The sequence below is a fragment of the Ammospiza nelsoni genome, chromosome 3, assembly GCF_027579445.1.
Source record: "Ammospiza nelsoni isolate bAmmNel1 chromosome 3, bAmmNel1.pri, whole genome shotgun sequence".
Taxonomy (NCBI): Eukaryota; Metazoa; Chordata; class Aves; order Passeriformes; family Passerellidae; genus Ammospiza; species Ammospiza nelsoni.
Window position 1 is genome coordinate 113,441,544 of NC_080635.1, and position 17,394 is coordinate 113,458,937.

At 48.5% G+C, this 17,394-nt stretch overlaps 1 protein-coding gene across 10 annotated transcripts in view; it reads right to left on the reverse strand.

Annotated features, from left to right (window-relative positions):
* Positions 1–17,394, reverse strand: part of EXTL3 (exostosin like glycosyltransferase 3) — a 132,754-nt gene that overhangs the window by 14,743 nt on the left and 100,617 nt on the right. For all 10 annotated transcript variants that reach the window (XM_059468121.1, XM_059468116.1, XM_059468117.1 and 7 more), the window contains one exon: positions 12,857–15,481. In XM_059468121.1, coding sequence (XP_059324104.1) covers positions 12,857–15,004 — 2,148 coding nt within the window. In that variant the 5' untranslated portion in view covers positions 15,005–15,481. The remainder of the gene's footprint in view (positions 1–12,856; positions 15,482–17,394) is intronic.

The window sequence follows — 17,394 nt, forward strand, 5'->3', positions numbered from 1 at the left end:
ATTTATGAGCTGCTGTTTGCTGGGAAGCCATAAAAAAAGTCATTTCAAGAAGAAAGAGCTCGTTCTTTGGGGAGTTTTGATACTGATAACCCAAATCTGAAACCCAAATCCAAACTGAACCTGGCATTGGAGGTGCCCCAGTGTGATGTCCTGACAGATGTCACTGTCCTTTCCCAACTCTCTCTCAAGCTGCAGCTGGATGAACCTGGCTGTTTTCACCTGGCAAATCCTGTCTTGGCATTCAAGGGCTGAAAATTCCAATGGAATTCTGCCCAGTCCCAGATGCCAGGGCTGAAACACCCCAGGGTGACAATGGATGGCAGCAGGAGTGTCCCCAGCACGGATTCAGCACCGGCAGGACATCTGCACACTGTTATTTGTCAACTCTCAACTTCACCCTCTGTGCCTCTTCTTCCTCCACAAATACCCCCTGGCTGCTTTAGTGGCAATTTTAACAGCAAAAATGTTGTTCTGATGGAATGGGGACACCTTCCTCACACTGCCTGTACCCAACCCACTCTGCTAATATCAGGTAAAACACAGAGATGCCATTTGGGACCAATGTTGAGAAAGAGAACACACAAAGACGCAGAAAGAGGGCAGGCAGCAGCTCCTAACTCCATCCAAAAGATGCAGTGTCACTGCCTGCAGCTCAGGGATGAGGGATTCAAACCATTTGTGAGTAGCAAAAAAAACTTCCCAGCCTGGTAAATACCAACAATTCAGGCATGATGTGTGCAGTCACTGAGCCTGGGGACAGATCCCACCCTCCTGCTTCAGACTGGACCCAACTCAGCAGATTATTATTTGTCAACTCTCAACTTCATCCTCTGTGCCTCTTCTTCCTCTCCAAATACCCCCTGGCTGCTTTAGTGGCAACTTTAACATCAAAAATGTTGTTCTGATGGAATGGGGACACCTTCCTCACACTGCCTGTACCCAACCCACTCTGCTAATATCAGGTAAAACACAGAGGTGCCATTTGGGGCCACTGCTGAGAAAGAGAACACACAAAGACACGGAAAGACACGGAAAGAGGGCAGGCAGCAGCTCCTAACTCCATCCAAAAGGCGCAGTGTTCCTTCCTGGAGCTCAGGGATGAGGGATTCAAACCATTTGTGGGTAGCAAAAACCTCCCAGCCTGGTAAATACCAACAATTCAGGCATGATGTGTGCAGCCACTGAGCCTGGGGACAGATCCCACGCTCCTGTTTGACATAACTCAGAGCCTGGGACAGAGCAGGAGTTTGGCTGGGCCAGCTGCACATGCCTGGAGCAGAGAGAGCCTGAGGAACACACCAGCTTGGAGTGACCCCTGCTCTGAAGTGGCTCCCAGCTCCTGGATCTGTTTTGGGAATCACAGGGAAGCTGCCACAAGGAACTGGCTGGGAAAGCCTGGCTTTATTTTGGCCAAAATCTTCATTTCCCTGCCTGCCTCAGTGTCCCAGTGGAGCACTCAGAGCTGTGTCAGGCCGGGTAGGAGCTCCTTGTTATCCTTGAAGAGCCAAAGGAGAGCCTGGAACAACCACACAAGAGCCCAAGAACCACTCACAGGCTGAACTCCCCAACCAGATTTCAATAAACACTCAAAACCTCAAAACTTGTAAAGTTTGAAAGCCCAGATCTCCCTCAGCTAATTCCTGCACCTGTGATTTCCCTGGAAAAGGCACATTGGCAGTGCCCTGATCCCTGCTGAGCAGGCTGGCAGCAAACAGACTGGGAGCTTGGGGTGGATCTGAGAGGGGCTGTCACATCTCATCTGTGAGACAGGAGATGGAGAAGTCAGGAGGGGGATCAGGAGCACCCCTGAGGTCTCCTGCCCTTGCCAGGACATCAGAGCCAGGTCATGGCATGGGAGGGAACCCAGCAACTTCCATCCTGGAGCCACAGAAACGCACAGCAGAGAGGCAGGGAAGAGCAGAGTGCTGGGAATCCAAGGGCTGGGATCCCAGGGGATTATTGGAAATGCCTCCTTTGTGCTCACTAAGTGAGGCAGAGCTTATCTTTCCACACTTTGCTCTTTGGCTCACGGCCCGGCTGCTTTAATTACCAGAGGCTTTCGTCAGTGCAAATCCTCTGTATTGTTGTGCAATTACTTCTTCAGCAGGTTCCTCCTGGAGATCTGTCAGACAGGATTTCCACCACAGCAGGAAAACAAAACACCTGACAGAGCAGGTGCCATTATTTGTAAATTTGCTCCCATTGGTGCATCTCATTCTTTGGAATGCATCACACCCAAGGATGCTCCAAGATGTTTCCAACATTTCAAAGCTGCTCCGACCCATCCCACAAAGGGCTTCAGTGCAAACATTTGTGTCTGAGGGCATCCAAATGAACATCACAGCCCCACAAAGGGAGGGGGGAATTGGAGTCAGGCTATAACTCACTGAGCAGCTACTAAAAACCTGGAATATAGACTCTGATACAGAAGCAGAGCCATCAAGTTTGCAGGCAGGTTATTGTTTTGATGGGAAGAGGACAGAGGATTTATTAATGTTTATGTGCCTGGGAGCAGCAACCATAAAGCACTCAGGCACAGAAACTCACTTTTGGCTGCCAGGTGGATTCCAGACCAGGAGCCTGCCAGGGATTTCTGAGCTGAGAAGGCTGAGATCTCACTGGGGAAGCTCTGGGTGAAATGAAGCTTTGCTGCCCTCAAATCCACCACGCAGGGATGAGAGCTCCTTTATGGAACTGTCCCAGTGCCCACACCACAATTCCCAAACTGAATTTTTGTCCCTCGTTGTTGCTGTTGTTCCAGGAGCACAACTCATTGAGAACTGCAATTTCCAGCAGCTCCAGCAGCAGAGGACGGGGCTGGGATGTCCCCCTGGACATGGCCAAATAAAGGGAGAGGCATCTGCCCCAAATTTTACACAATTTTCCCTCCAGGTGCCAGAGCCAATCTGGATACCAGGTCTAGACAGGTTTCTATGAATTTCCCTTTGCTCACAAACTTCAATTTCTGGATGCTAATTGTTGGAATCCTTGGCTAATTCCTGCTTTACCTTGTCCACATCTCACACCAGCCCATCACTCTTCTACCCAGGAGAGCAGAGAACTCAAGCCATGAACAATGTCATGTCCTTCAAACCTTGATTTATCCCAAGACTTGCTTCAACAAAACCCAGGAGGAAAAAATGCTTCCATCAATAATTGGAGCCAAACACATGGTTGGGATGAATCCAGACTCCCACAAGCCAGTATGGGTTGGGAATTAAGGACCAGCATGTGTTAGAAATTACACAGATCACATAAATGAGTCACAATTCAAAACAATTCCTTTTATAAATTTCTGATAAAATCAACCTAATTAATACCAGTGGATTGAAAGCAGTTTGTGTTGTCACCTGCATTGAGAGCAAGAGGAAAATGAGCCCTGTTGGAAAGAATTATCCAGTTTATGGCTGTCCTGGAGGCTTTTCTTATTCCCCCTCAGCTCTCTCCTGTCACAGGCCAGGATGGGGCTATCTGTTATCACAGAGATAAGCCAGGCTCCCACAAGCCAGGGCAGCTCAGAGATCAAAGCCATGATCGGGCTGGAAATGGAACTTCCCTGCCCCAAATGCTTTCAGTGTGGAGAACAAAACCCATTTCTGTTCCCTCCACGAAGCTCAAACCCCTCAGAGTTCAGTTCAAATGAGCATTCAGGAAGATGAAGAATTTGCTGAAATATTTGGATGTGAAAGTCTTATCTGGGAAGATAAAAGCTTCAGATTACCCATCTTTCTGCTGTTAGAAAATCTGGGAATAGGTGAAAACAGCATTTCTCTGAATTTATATGGAGAGATACAAGTGGATATTTCAGTGCAATGGTTTTTCACAGGAGATGAACCTTTTCCAGAAGTCCAGGAAAATCCAGGTGCTGTTTTTTGGAAAGAAGAGTGCTCCATATGCCAAGCAGGGCAGGGAGACCAAACAGGTTTTATCACCAACCACAGTTTGATTTCATGAAAATGGGGAAAAAAGCATCCATGGGTTTGACTGATTTTCATTAATTACCTAAAAGTTTTAAATAAATGGAAGTTCTAAGATGACATCCCCTCACTGTCATCAGGAGAAAAAGCTCCATCCTTCCTGGGTGCTTGCAGTGAAACAATTCCAGGGATTCTGGACACAAGGGGAAAACAAACTGCAGCCCTTGGCTCTGAATCCAGCTACTCCATCACCTGCTCTCAATGGCTTTTCACAGGAGATGAAATTTTTCCAGAAGGCCAGGAAAACCCAGGTGCTGTTTTTGGGGAGGGGAGTGCCCCATATGCGTCAATCAGGCTTTATCACCAAGCACAGTTTGATTTCATGAAAATGGGACAAACAGCATCCATGGGTTTGATAAGAGAGCAGCAGCTGCTTCCTCACCAGACACAGGTGAGGGAAGGGGAAGGAACTGTGGGGAAAAGGGGTAGGAGAGTGTCCCAAAACCTTTGGAGCAAATCATCCCCTCTGCTGATCGACCCACAGAGCCTGGGGAGCAGCTGGGAGCTCCATCAGACCTCAGCAACAAGCAGTGACTAAAACCTCTCTCCTGCTTCCCTAACCTCACATCCAAGAGGCACCTTCCTCTCTGTAACCTCCTCATGTCCCTCACAGCTGCCTCTTTGATGTCCCAATGCCCCACGAGGCCCCTCCTGCTCCAGCAAACACAGATTTTCTTTTTCCTCTCTACTTAATACCCAAAATTCCTGACCTCAGCGAGTCCTGCTCCTGTGCCAGGGGATCCATCCGTGTCCTGTGGCACAACATCAGCTTATGGCCACTCTGGGAGACCAGGCTGCCTTCACAAACAAGGCAGCCTGTGCAGAATGCACAATCAAACGGCTTTGCACAGCACAACTGCTCCACCAGGACAGATAAAAGCCTGGCAAGAAAGGAAATGCAGATACCCAGGCTCTGGGACTTTATGGGAAAGGGATGTCAACACTCAGTTCCATCATAACAAAGTCACGCAGGATGAAAAGTAGGTGAGAACAAAAGGAAAAAAAAAAAAGAGAAAATGCACCCACACACTCCATTCCCCGCCATGCTTGTCCCAGTGCATGGAATAAATTGGGGACATTTGGTATTTCAACAGGTCATAATTCAAACCCTAAAAGTAGCAAAAAGGCAGCCCTGGAAAATCAGTGTGGTCACAATTCAAACCCTAAAAGTAGCAGGAATGCAGCCCTGGAAAATCAGGGCTTTTGGGTTTTGCTGCTGCCCTGCCTCTGGTGCCAAAAAATATCCTCACTTTTTTTTACAGGACTAACACAGATCTGCTGCTTTTGTCCCCAGCAGTTGTGACAGAGCTGCTCCAAACAGAGTGAGATGCACAGACAGCTTTTGTGGTGATGTTTAATGGCTTCAGCACAGGGCCTGGCCCCTGTGACACCTTCACATGTGACAAAACCCACCCAATGATGTCTCCAGCAGCACGCAAGGATGCTTCCCTCCCTTGATTCTCCTTTCCAATCCAACCACGCTTCCTTCTGGTCACCCACCCCATCAGCTGCACCCTGAGCCAAGGGGATGCGGACTTGGGGTTTATCTGTGGAAAAGCCACCACAAACCAGCACATGGCACAATTTGGGGACATTTGGTATTCTGTTGGTATTTCAACAGGTCACAATTCAAACCCTACAAGTGGCAGCAATGCAGCCCTGGAAAATCACTGCGGGTTTTGCTGCTGCCCTGCCCCTGGTGCCGAGTCCTGTTGAGCTGCTTTTGTCCCCAGCAGCTGTGACAGAGCTGCTCCAAACAAGGAGAGTTTGAGATGCACAGGCAGCTTTTGTGGTGATGTTTAATGGCTTCAGCACAGGGCCTGGCCCCTGTGACACCTTCACATGTGACAAAACTCACCCAATGATGTCCCCAGCAGCACGCAAGGACATTTCCCGCCCTTGATTCTCTTCTCCAACGCCCCAGCCACGCTTCCTTCTGGTCACCCACCCCATCAGCTGCATCCTGAGCCAAGGGGATGCGGACTTGGGGTTTATCTGTGGAAAAGCCACCACAAACCAGCACATGGCACAGGGGAGAATGCAGGGATGGCTCTAGGCAGGAGCAGAGAGGAGTGTGAGGTGCTGGAGTTAATATTCCAAGTGCAAACTCCGAGGAGTCAGCGCTGCTTGTTCATTATCATCCCGCAGTCTCGCATCACTGCACCTCTGCTCGGGCTCTGCAGTGACAAGCATCTGGATTTTAGGATTCCCAGGTAAACTAAGCAGCAAATTTGTTCCTTCCTCTGCTGCTACACAACAGAAAAAACCCATATGGAGACGGTGAAACTCGCAGGGATTTCAGAACTCGGTTCCCTCCCCGGCAGCTCCGCGGGCAGCAGGTGGTGCTGCAAACCTGACAGCGGCACCCAGCACTGCTGTGGAACATCTCCCTGCCCTCTGAAACTGCTCCCGTGGAGAAACTGAGCCCACAAACCTGGGACACACTGCTGGTAATGCTGGTGCACTGAACACAGGCTGTCCAACCCAGGGATGGGGCAAATCTCCTGTGGGAAGTGACTCGGTGCTAAGAAACAGGGATTTTCTCAGCTGCTTTTGTGTGAATTGTTCCTTCTGGAAATAAACCTGGAGCTCCCCATTCTCAAATGCAATCCAGGAGCTCAAAGCAAAGTTGGGTTTTTCCTGATTTGGAACACAAGAGTTGTGAGTCAAAGTAAAGAAGGATAAAGCTGGGACTCACCAAAGAGTTTCTGCAGGTGAGCTGGCCCAGAAAAGCACAAGTCACACCAGCAAAGAAGAGTTTGGTAAATGCTGAATTACCAAGCTGAACCAGGCCCTGAGCTGGAATTTAGGCAAAGTTCCCAGGAAGGAAAAGGATTGACTGAAATGGTGATGTTGATCAGCATGGAGGTTTTATTCTCTTTTTTGACTCCTGGTCAGCGTGATGATCTCACTCTGGATCACACACACCACTGCAGTTTATCTCCAGCTGCTGGTTAGTTTGCTGCTGCCCTTATCAGAAACCAAGCTTGAGGATCCAGCTGCTTGCTGAAGGACTAGCAGAGAAGCTCAGTGTGCCACTATGAAAAATGCACATATTTTATGATTGTCTTTTTGCAAATATTCAAATGAATATTAGATGTGTTGTGTTAGAAAGTAATGCTGGATTCATTCTCTTAAGTAGTGTGGTAAATAGAGTTTTAGCTTATAATAAAATGTTCAAATAGAAACTAGGCTATATAAGATACTTTTTTTAAAGAAAGGACTCGCAGCAAGATAGCAGCCCAGGACACCTGAATCTTTCAGCGATAAAGAATTTATTGCCCTCTTATCAGCAGAAATGAACTTCTTCCCACCTCAAAGGCACTGTCAGGATTCAGAGGAAGAAGTTGAGGATGACCAGACAGAATCCTGTATTTGAATGGAATTGATGCATCATGGATGAGGTGTATGAATATGCAACAGGCTGTTGTTGTTAAGGGTTAATCCTTTGTTAATGTTTGTCTCTTTTCAGGCTTATTTTGCCCAGAAAAGGTACCTGGACATCCATAACTCTTTGTCTCTATTGTCTCCTATTGTCCTAATTCAAATAGTCCAAATTACTACTCTATTATTATTACTCATTATTATTACTCTAATTGTATAACTATTTTTATTACCATTTTATTACTATGAAACTTTTAAAATTTTAAAAACACGTGATTGGCGTTTTTCACAGCCACCATGGCCACCAGCCTGTCCAGGTTCTGTCCTCCTCCTCCTCCTCATCAGCATCACCTACAGATCCTGCCATGCTCCTTAAAATGGAGATCTAAAAACCCTTTGAGTTCTTTCTGCTGGAAAGATGTGCAAACCTCAGAGCCAGCACATTCACAGAGCCCAAAGAGAAGGGAAAGTCAGGACAGCATTCCCTGGCCCTGATTAATAAATGCCATGTGCAGCCAAACAGGTCTGCAGGCCCAGCAGCCTCAGGATGAGCCGTTTTCCACAGCTGATTCCTTTCTAAACAAGCAGCTGAACGGAATGAGCCCTCCCAGCCAGCAGCAAGGATGTCACACCACTGGAAGTGGCTGCAGGGATCAAAGGCAGAGGTTTATTCTGGAACAAAGCTGGAGGAAGGGATTAGTCACTGCTGGCAGCCTCAGGAGCTGGCACTGAACCCGCCCCAAGTGCTCAGAGATGCCTCCAGCAGGAGGAGAAACCAAACTGCTGCAGGGCTTTTCCAGCCTCCGAGGGCCCTCACAAACCCAGCACAGGGAAGTTCTGGCTGCCACATCTTAGAATGTGAGCAGAGGTTGTGAAAATATTGCTTTGGGCTAAGTAAGCTTTAGCCCCAAATCAGAGAATCCCAGAATGGTTTGGGTGGGAAAGGACCTTAAGGCTCACCCAGTCAATCACAGAAAAAAAATTAAATCACTAATGTGTTGGACCACCCATATTTATACAGGAGGTGGGGTTTCATCCCACACAGTTTATTGCAAAGCAAGCTGAAAATTCAAATCCCAGAATGGTTTGGGAGGGAAAGGACCTTAAAATTAATTGCATTCCACCCCCTGCCGTGGGCAGGGACACTTTCCACCATCCCAGGCTGCTCCAAGCCCCCTCCAGCCTGGCCTGGAATGTTTCCAGGGGTCCAGGGGCAGCCCCAGCTTCTCTGGGCAGCAAAGAATTTCAGCAGTGGCCGTGGTGTGGCTGCTGGAGCTGGCACTGTCACACTCCTGTCCTGGGGAGATCTCCTGAGGCAGTGCTAGAGATACAAACACTTGGGGGAAAGTCAGGTTTTGAGCTTGCACAAACAAGATTTCTCACTCACAGCATTTGGGTTTTGCTGCAATCCCGATTAATGTGAGATGGGAAGAGTTTTTACAGCTTTAAATGTGAGGGTAAAGTGCCAGCATCTGTTCCAGGGGCAGCCCTGAGTGACTACAAACTACTTCACATTACACTGGATTTCCACCTACTCACTTCAGGCTGGGGACAGGGACAGAATATTTGATCAGACTTCTGTGCAGCTTAGGAATTTTACTGATGTTTTAGTAAATTATGCCATCTATATTTAAGTCAAAGTCTTTTTTAAAAAATCAAATATATTCCGTAGCCCTGTTTATCTCGTTATCCATGAAAGATTCAAAGTTCCAATGCAGCTTTGAGCTTGGCTCTTGATTAATTCCCAGCCCACCAGGGAAAATAATTCTGCTTGGGAGGACAACCCCAAATCACAGCCAAGCAGAGCAGTTTGCAAATGCTGTTCCAAGGAGCACACCAATAAATAAGGTCAACACATGGAGGAAGGAGAAGTCCAACTCTCCTTTGGGGAATTCTGCTAGCCCAGAGCCACACATCTCTTGCCCAGCAGGCCCTGGAGGGGTTCAGGACTCTGTTTTGCTTCCAAAGGCTCTTTAATGTGCTGCAGACATTGCTTTGTCTCATTAGCTTGTAATGTGCATTAAATGATAAAATGGTTTGGGTTGGAAGGGACCTGAAGGATCATCTCATGCCACCCCCTGCCATGGGCAGGGACACCTCCCACTGTCCCAGGTTGATCCAAGCTCATCCAGCCTGGCCTTGGACACTTCCAGGGATCCGGGGGCAGCCACAGCTTCTCTGGGAAGAAGAGTCTCACCATCCTCACAGGGAACAATTCCTTCCCAATATCCCATCCATCCCTGCCCTCTGGCAGTGGGAGCCATTCCCTGTGTCCTGTCTCTCCATCCCCTGTCCCAAATCCCTCTCCAGCTCTCCTGGAGCCCCTTTAGGCTCTGAGCTCTCCCTGGATGCTTCTTTTCTCCAACTGAACACCCCCAGCTCTCCCAGCCTGGCTCCAGAGCAGCTCAATGGCCTCCTCTGGACTCACTGGAGCAGCTCCACATCTTTCTGAGGCTGAGTTTTCTTCAGTGACCTTCTGGCTCCAGGTGCTTTGATCCTGGATCACGCTGGCACACGTGTGCTGCTGCTGTGCTGCTCCTCAGAGTCAGGTGGTGCCTGGACCCACTTCAATCACAGCCCAAACCCACCCTCATCCCCTTCTCTTGACCCCCTCCCGCTCTGTGCTTTGGGACCTGAACACGGAGCAGTTCCTTGCATCCCAAAGTCGCTGGGAACGTGTTTGTTACACAGAGATGCAGCAGCACTGGCAGATCTGAGAGAATTGGATATTCCCCATCAAAAGAGCTTTTTTTCCCTCATAAGGAAATCAGAATCACAGCTCCTCACTTTCTTCTGACACTGGCACACACTGGCTTGTGTCTCCTGCCAATCCCACACCCCCAGCTGCCTCTTCCCCTAGCCAGCACAGCCCACAGGCTCAAACAGAGCCTCACCTCTGCTCCCAGTGCTCCTGTCACCCTTTCCAGAGCAGATTTTGGGATTTACCACTGTCTGATGAAGCCCAGGAAAGTTTTCCATCATTGCTACACCAAGCCATCCTTGTGGAGGAATAGTACAAACTCCCAGCAGGGAAATTTTCCATCACTGCCACACCTTGTAGAGGAATGGCACAAACTCCTAACAGGGAAGTTTTCCATCATTGCCACACCAAACCATCCTTGTGGAGGAATGGTACAAACTCACTTCAGGCAAGTTTTCCATCATTGCCACACCAAACCATCCTTACAGTCCCAACAGGGAAGTTTTTCAACATTGACACACCAAAGCATCCTCGGAGAGGAATGGTACAAACTCCAACAGGGAAGTTTTCTATCACTGCCACACCAAACCATCCTCGGAGAGGAATGGTACAAACTCCCAACAGGGAAGTTTTCCATCATTGCCACACCAAACCATCCTTATAGTCCCAACAGGGAAGTTTTCATCACTGCCACACCAAACCATCCTTGTAGAGGAATGGTACAAACTCCCAGCAGGGAAGTTTTTCAACATTGACACACCAAACCATCCTTAAAGAGGGTGATACAAACTCCCAACAGAGAAGTTTTCTATCACTGCCACACCTTGTAAAGGAATGGTACAAACTCCCAGCAGGGAAGTTTTCCATCATTGACACACCAAACCATCCTTGTAGAGGAATGGTACAAACTCCCAGCAGGGAAGTTTTCCATCATTGACACACCAAACCATCCTTGTAGAGGAATGGTACAAACTCCCAGCAGGGAAGTTTTTCAACATTGACACACCAAACCATCCTTATAGAGGAATGGTACAAACTCCCAAAAGGGAAGTTTTCCATCATTGCCACACCAAACCATCCTTATAGTCCCAACAGGGAAGTTTTCCATCACTGCCACACCAAAACACCCTTGTAGATGACTGGCACAAGCTCCCAACAGGATTAAACACCCAGTCTGGAGATGGGCTTAGCAACAGGGGGATGGATGCCTGGAGGCTGCTCAGGGTTAACCCTCCTGTGAGAAATCCCAGATTCGGGCTCTTTTAAAAATTGGGATTTTAAAATAGAAAGACGGGAAGAATCAGAGCTATTATGAGACCAACATGCCCCTTCAGAAAGGACCTGGCAGAAGCTCCCTGTGACCCAGCCACCCCACAGTGTCACCATCCACCTCCCCAAATCAGGCCCACAACAATTCACTCCTCTGGAACCACACATGTTCCCAAATGTTGGCTCCCAACACTCCCCCAGCGCGTGGCTCGAAGGTGACACAAAGCAACTCGTGTGTGTCAAGTCCCCAAAAAACCAGCAGGGCTCCAACACAACAGATGTGCGGATGGGAGCCAGGTACAAAAAGCCATTATCTTCCATCAACACAAATGCATTTTTCTTTCTCAAATAACACCCATTAGCAGCTCCAAGGAGAACAATCCCCGCTCCGAAGGAGGACGCGGTTTTTTCGGCAGACACAATGCAAAGATTTTGTAGAATTCACAGGTTCAAAAGCACTAATGTGAAAGATTATTTCGCAATTAACCAAGCAATTTTCTCTCCTCATTGTTCCCGGACCATAAGGGTTTTTAAATGTGAGCAGAAGGATTTATTCATCACAATAATAATAAAAGGAAATATTAAATCAATGAATCTCTTTGCATGCAGCATAAAGCTCGCATTGCTATTAAGCTCAGTAGCATTCTGTCACATAAACCACACGCAGTTTGTGTATTTAAGCACCATCTCCCTCTTTTATTTTTCCCTTCCCTAATTTGTAAGGCATTATCCTTCCATTTGTCCTCTAAACACAACCAGATTCAGAGCACTCAGTTCTTGTTAGTAGCTCTCTGCCCTTGCTCTCTTTATGAGGGGAGATTTATATTTAATTTTGATTTTTAACAACGGCCAGTGAAGGAGGTTATGCTGGGATGACAAGGGAGACCTAAAATAAATAAAAATTTGGAGTAGAATTCACTCCTTACAAGTCAATGTCCAAGTGAGTACATTTTTCATGGGTCTGAAAATGAATGTCGGCTTTTGAAGATGTCACTTCCTCAGCTTGGCTGAGGAAAAAAAATAATCAACTCAAATATATGCAAAAGTCAGCTACAACCTTGGGAGCATGGAAGCTCTCACAGTCACGTTAGCCTTGGCTTCTAATTCCTTCTCTGCCATCCCTTGTAATATGAAGTGAGAATTGAGTTTTGAGTTCTTTGCAGTCGACACTAATTCAGCGGGTCCCTCTTTTGTTTTAATAAAAAATTCATCTGGCAAAGTGCAGAAACAGTTACTGCTTAGGAATTTATAAGGTGTCAACTGTCCTCACAGGGAGGCACTTAAAGAGCCTAAGCAAAGATTTCCAACGAGCACCAATCTTTAGCTTTCAGCATGAAAATTCACATTAGGCTCCTCAAAAGCAATTTGCATTCTCTGAGTGCTAAATACCTGGCACCTCTTGTTTTTCTCCACTGATAAAAGTACCCAAAAGAGGTACAGACACCTTCAGCCATCCCCAGGACTGAAGCTGAGCTGATACAGATGACTCCAACATGCAAACCCCACCACAAATAATAAGTCTTACCATGATTGGGACGCCAATGTCCGGCCACAAGAGATCCTCGGAGGGAAGCTTGGGAGAGTTCCACACCACCACAACTTTGTTTAAGTAGGGGAGACCATTGAGCCTTTCTAGGGAGTTCATCAGCACTTCCTCCCGCTCGTAAGTCAACATCACCACCGTGAACTGCTCCCGCGGGACGTTGCCACCCAAAGCAGCCTGGAACTCCTTCCCAGAGCCACCTGCTCCTCCACCAATTGGTCGAAATCCAGTCCCAGACCCCAAAAATTTTGCCTCTGATGGTAAAACGGGGTCAAAGGGAGTGTAGGGGAAGAGGTGGAAAGGCCCCGGGGCAGAATTCCAATTCCTGTAGATATCCATCGCGGTGAGGGTGAAATTGCGGAGATATTTGGGAGAGGCGTAGGGCGGCTCTGTTTCCACAGGCCCCAAGTCCAGGTCACCATTGTCTGCCATATTGGGGTCTGTACCAGCAGCTTTGCCAGACCGGTGGGGGATCTCCACGGCGGGCTCTTCCCGGATAGGAGCAGCTGGGATTTGGATTCGAGTCCTTATGATGGCTAAGACTGTGCTGAAGACGTTGTCGGAGGTGGAGAAGTAGGTCTCCCACAAGAAGCGGCCCTGCCTCCTCATGGCAAGGAGGTCGTTGTCAGAAATGCTTCTCAGAAGAAAGTGCACTTCTGTGATACGTGGCTTTGGTATGATTAAGGCTGCCTCGTTCCACCGGATCACATCGTTGTAGGGTAGCTGAACCTGCTCTCCGAGAACCACCGGGATGGCCCCGACCTCCAGAGCCTCAAACAGTCTCATGGTACACCCGGCGGAGATCACTAAATGGGTGTCCCCGGGGGTGATGATCAGTGCAAAAGTAGAAAGCTTCAGTAGCTCTAGTCTGTCTTCCCTTTCTCCACACAGAGCCCACTCAGTGGGCAGACTCGCCTTAGGCTGGTTCTTACACGTGAACTCCACCAGAACAAAGTCCAGCTTGCTGTCCTGAACAGCCTTTAAGGTGGTGATGATCCGGTCGTCGTAGTCGGCCGGGGCGTTGCCTTCGATCTCCTCCTCGAAAGAGCGAACCTCCTGCAAGCTGGAGCGGAGGGACTCGATCTTCTCCCCCTGGAAACTGAACAGGTACTTACGCTTGACCGGCACCTGGGGCGGGATCTCCAGGAAGTTGGGCTCGGACATGGCGTGGACCAGAGGTGACACCACGATGTCAAAGCCCGGTCGATACTGGGCGTCGTAAAAGGTGGACTGGGCGATCATGGCGCGCCCCGTGCTGATGTTGTAAATGAAGTTCTGAGTTTCCGACTTCCTCGATAGATTGATGATGAGATGGTTGTGTCCATCAGTCCTCCAATATGGCAAAGAGTGCAACTGTTGCTCTAGTTCAGTAGGTTTTGGCATTACGGGCTCTTGCATTTCCCCCACTAAAATTATATACACACAAGCAATATTTGCATTTTCAGTAACATAAACATTAGTTCTGACAGTCGCCTCAAAGGCCTGTTTAATCAAGGGGTCTAAGGAACTACCAAAAGGGTAATCGTCACTGTTGTAGACATAGACTGGAAAGCCAGACGTCAGCGGGCAGCGCGAGTAGTCAAAGCAGTTGTGCAGCCTGCAGTTCCTGTTGGATTTCGGCAGGGGGAAGGTGGCGTCGTCCTTGTCTGGCAGCAGCCGGATGGGCAAGGAGAGCTTGGGCTGGTTCTGAGCCATCAGCTCTTTGTAGGAATGCTCAGTCTGACTGATGACGTTCTTCAGCTGCAGCAGGTCCTGCTTGGCATTTTCAATGCTCTTCTTGCAGGCCTCGATCTTCAGGTTGAGCTTGGCGATCTCGCTGTTGAGCTCCTGCCGCTTGGCCTCGAGCTGGAGCAGCTCCTCGCTGACCGACTCGCGGATGCGGCACAGGTCCTGCACGTGCTTCACCTCGCACAGCTCGTTGCCGGTGCGCGGGCCGAAGATGCGCTTGCCGGCATCGTCCGCGTCGTCGATGGTGGTCAGGTAGTAGTGGGCGATGAGGGGGAAGAAAACGAGGATGACGAAGAGGGTGAAGCTAAGCCAGGTGAGCCGGATCCGACTGGACCACCTCAACACCCACGGCTGGCCTCCGTTCCCCACTCCCCCATTGCGCAACATCGTATAGCCAGTCATGAGTTCCAAAGTCGCCGCGCGCGCAATCACGTCGGATCAGTAGCCATAACCAAAAGAGTTTTTACAGCGAGTCTCTCGAAGGGAAATGTTATTGTGCCTGCTCAACAAGAAGCCAATGGAAGGGGAATTTCATCTTCTTGCCGTGCCGGCGGCTCTTCCACGGTCGTTTTGCTGCAGGTGCAACTCCTGACCCCGTCAGACTCGATCATTGACCTTCTTGCCCACCCCCAGCCCACCCTTGGTCCGTGGGCAACCTTTGCTGGAAATGTCACAGCGTTGTCATGGTGATCCAGAGTCACAACTGGCAGGAGAAAAACGCAGTGGGACCGAGCCAAACTCTACCACTGCTGCCGACATCGTGCATTACCATCCGATGAATATGCAGCGGCAGCAGCCGTCGGGCAGACGGAGCCAGAAGGGACTCGTAGCATTGTCAGTCTCTCTCATCGCTGCTGGGAGGGTGAAGCTCTGCCATTCCTACAAGAGAACAATCACACAGTCAGGCAACCCAACCAAAACGACCTGCTAGTGACCTAAGACATGGTTAGATTTAAAAGCAATTGTTGTCTCTCAAAATTACAACCTCTGGGCTGTCACCTGAGAAGGCGGTGGGATCCATGAGATGTGGACACACATTCTGCTCCTCGTTAGGGTTGTGTAGGGCTGCTCCAGACCACACAACCTCCTCAGTTCTGGATCTGGATCCCTGTTTTTCCCACCTCTCCTCACATCCAAACCAGAGGCGCTGACGTACACCTGCTCTCGCTGCCCGCCCCGCTGTGATCCCGGGATGCAGCAGGGCTGGGAATTTGCACTGCATAACTGAGTGTAATCGCCATTGTTCTGCTCTGGTGACTAGAGCTGATGAGGAATTTTTAGATGGAGTGTTTTGCTTTCATTTCCTGCTGGAAAATTTTGATTCATTGCATGAGGAAGTTTAAAGGGAACGTACTCGTGTTGGTTACAATTTAACTGGCTGGCTGAGTATGAGGGAATTTCTGGTCAACATTAGAAAAGTTTACACCGTACATCAAAGCAAAGATGCTGAAGTTAGGATCTGTTGGGAACCTACCTCTTGGGAGAAATTGTTCCTTGTGAGGGTGGCACAGGTTGCCCAGAGAAGCTGTGACTGTCCCTGGACCCCTGGAAATGTCCAAGGCCAGGCTGGACAGGGCTTGGAGCAACCTGGGATAGTGGAAGACGTCCTTGCCCATGGCAGGTAGAACTGGATGAGTTTCAAGGTCCCTTCCCACCCAATCCATTCTCTGATTCTATGAAATTCAGCTCTGACTCAGCTCTAGGCCAAGAGATTTAAATCTAGGCCACATCAATATGCTGTCACTAGAAAATCTCCCCTTTTATTGGCATCCCCCAAGGTACTGAAGTTTCTGGGATATTCTTTCATACACTGGACTTCCCACAGCACTGATGAATATAGAGCTGGGCTTAGCACCAGCTCCTGCATGGCCTCAAGAGAAGCTCATTCATTTCCATTTCAATTTTTAATTAGAAGAAAGTCATCCACACTGGTGACGGTCATTTTTCACTAAATCTATTTAATACCCTTCTCATCTACTCATCAAGAATTCCCAGAAAGAAGGTGAGGAAGCAAATCTCAGCTGAAAGAGAGATCTGGAAATGGGCCAAAGCAAAAAAAGTTCACCTTAAAGCAGCAGAGAGAAGTCAGGAGGAATTTTCAGTGTTGTACTCAAAAACAATGTTGTACTCGGAGAAAATAAAGGGGAAATTTGATTTTATCCATGAAAAATCATCATGAAGAGGGGAAATATGTGGGGTAGTAAAGCACAATCCCCAGGGCTTTTGTTACACAGCCATTTGTTGTCACTTACTTAACACCCCATGATTAAATGGGATTTCCATCCCCTCCCACCAACGTGACCCACAACCCGGTTGCACAGCAGAATGAACGCTCAAAACTAAGGCAGATTTTAAATTCATGACATTGGCAAACAGCAGTGGCGTAAATCTCAGAAAGCCAGGAGGATAAAGGGGCTAAAAAGTCAGTAAAAGGCTAAATCAGCTTTCTTGGATCTTGGCAGCACACGGCTGTGGGCAGATGGGAGGCTCCAGCCTCTGGGACTGCTCTGCCCAGCAGCAGGATTTTAGCAACCAAAGGCAAAAAAAACAATAATAATAATATTAATTTTAAAAAAAAATCTTTTATTGTTTTTCTTTTTTCCCCACCTCTTTTCAGGCCCTCTGCAGGAATTGCAGCTCATGCTGGGTGTGTGTGTGCCAGTCCCTGCTATCTCAGGTCTCACAGGGGCTGCAAAGATCCCCCAGTTGCCACCAGTTTTCTGCAAACAGCTGGCCAGGAGACGAGCTGCCCTAATAATGCTTTTCCTGAGAGAAATGCCAAAGCACACACT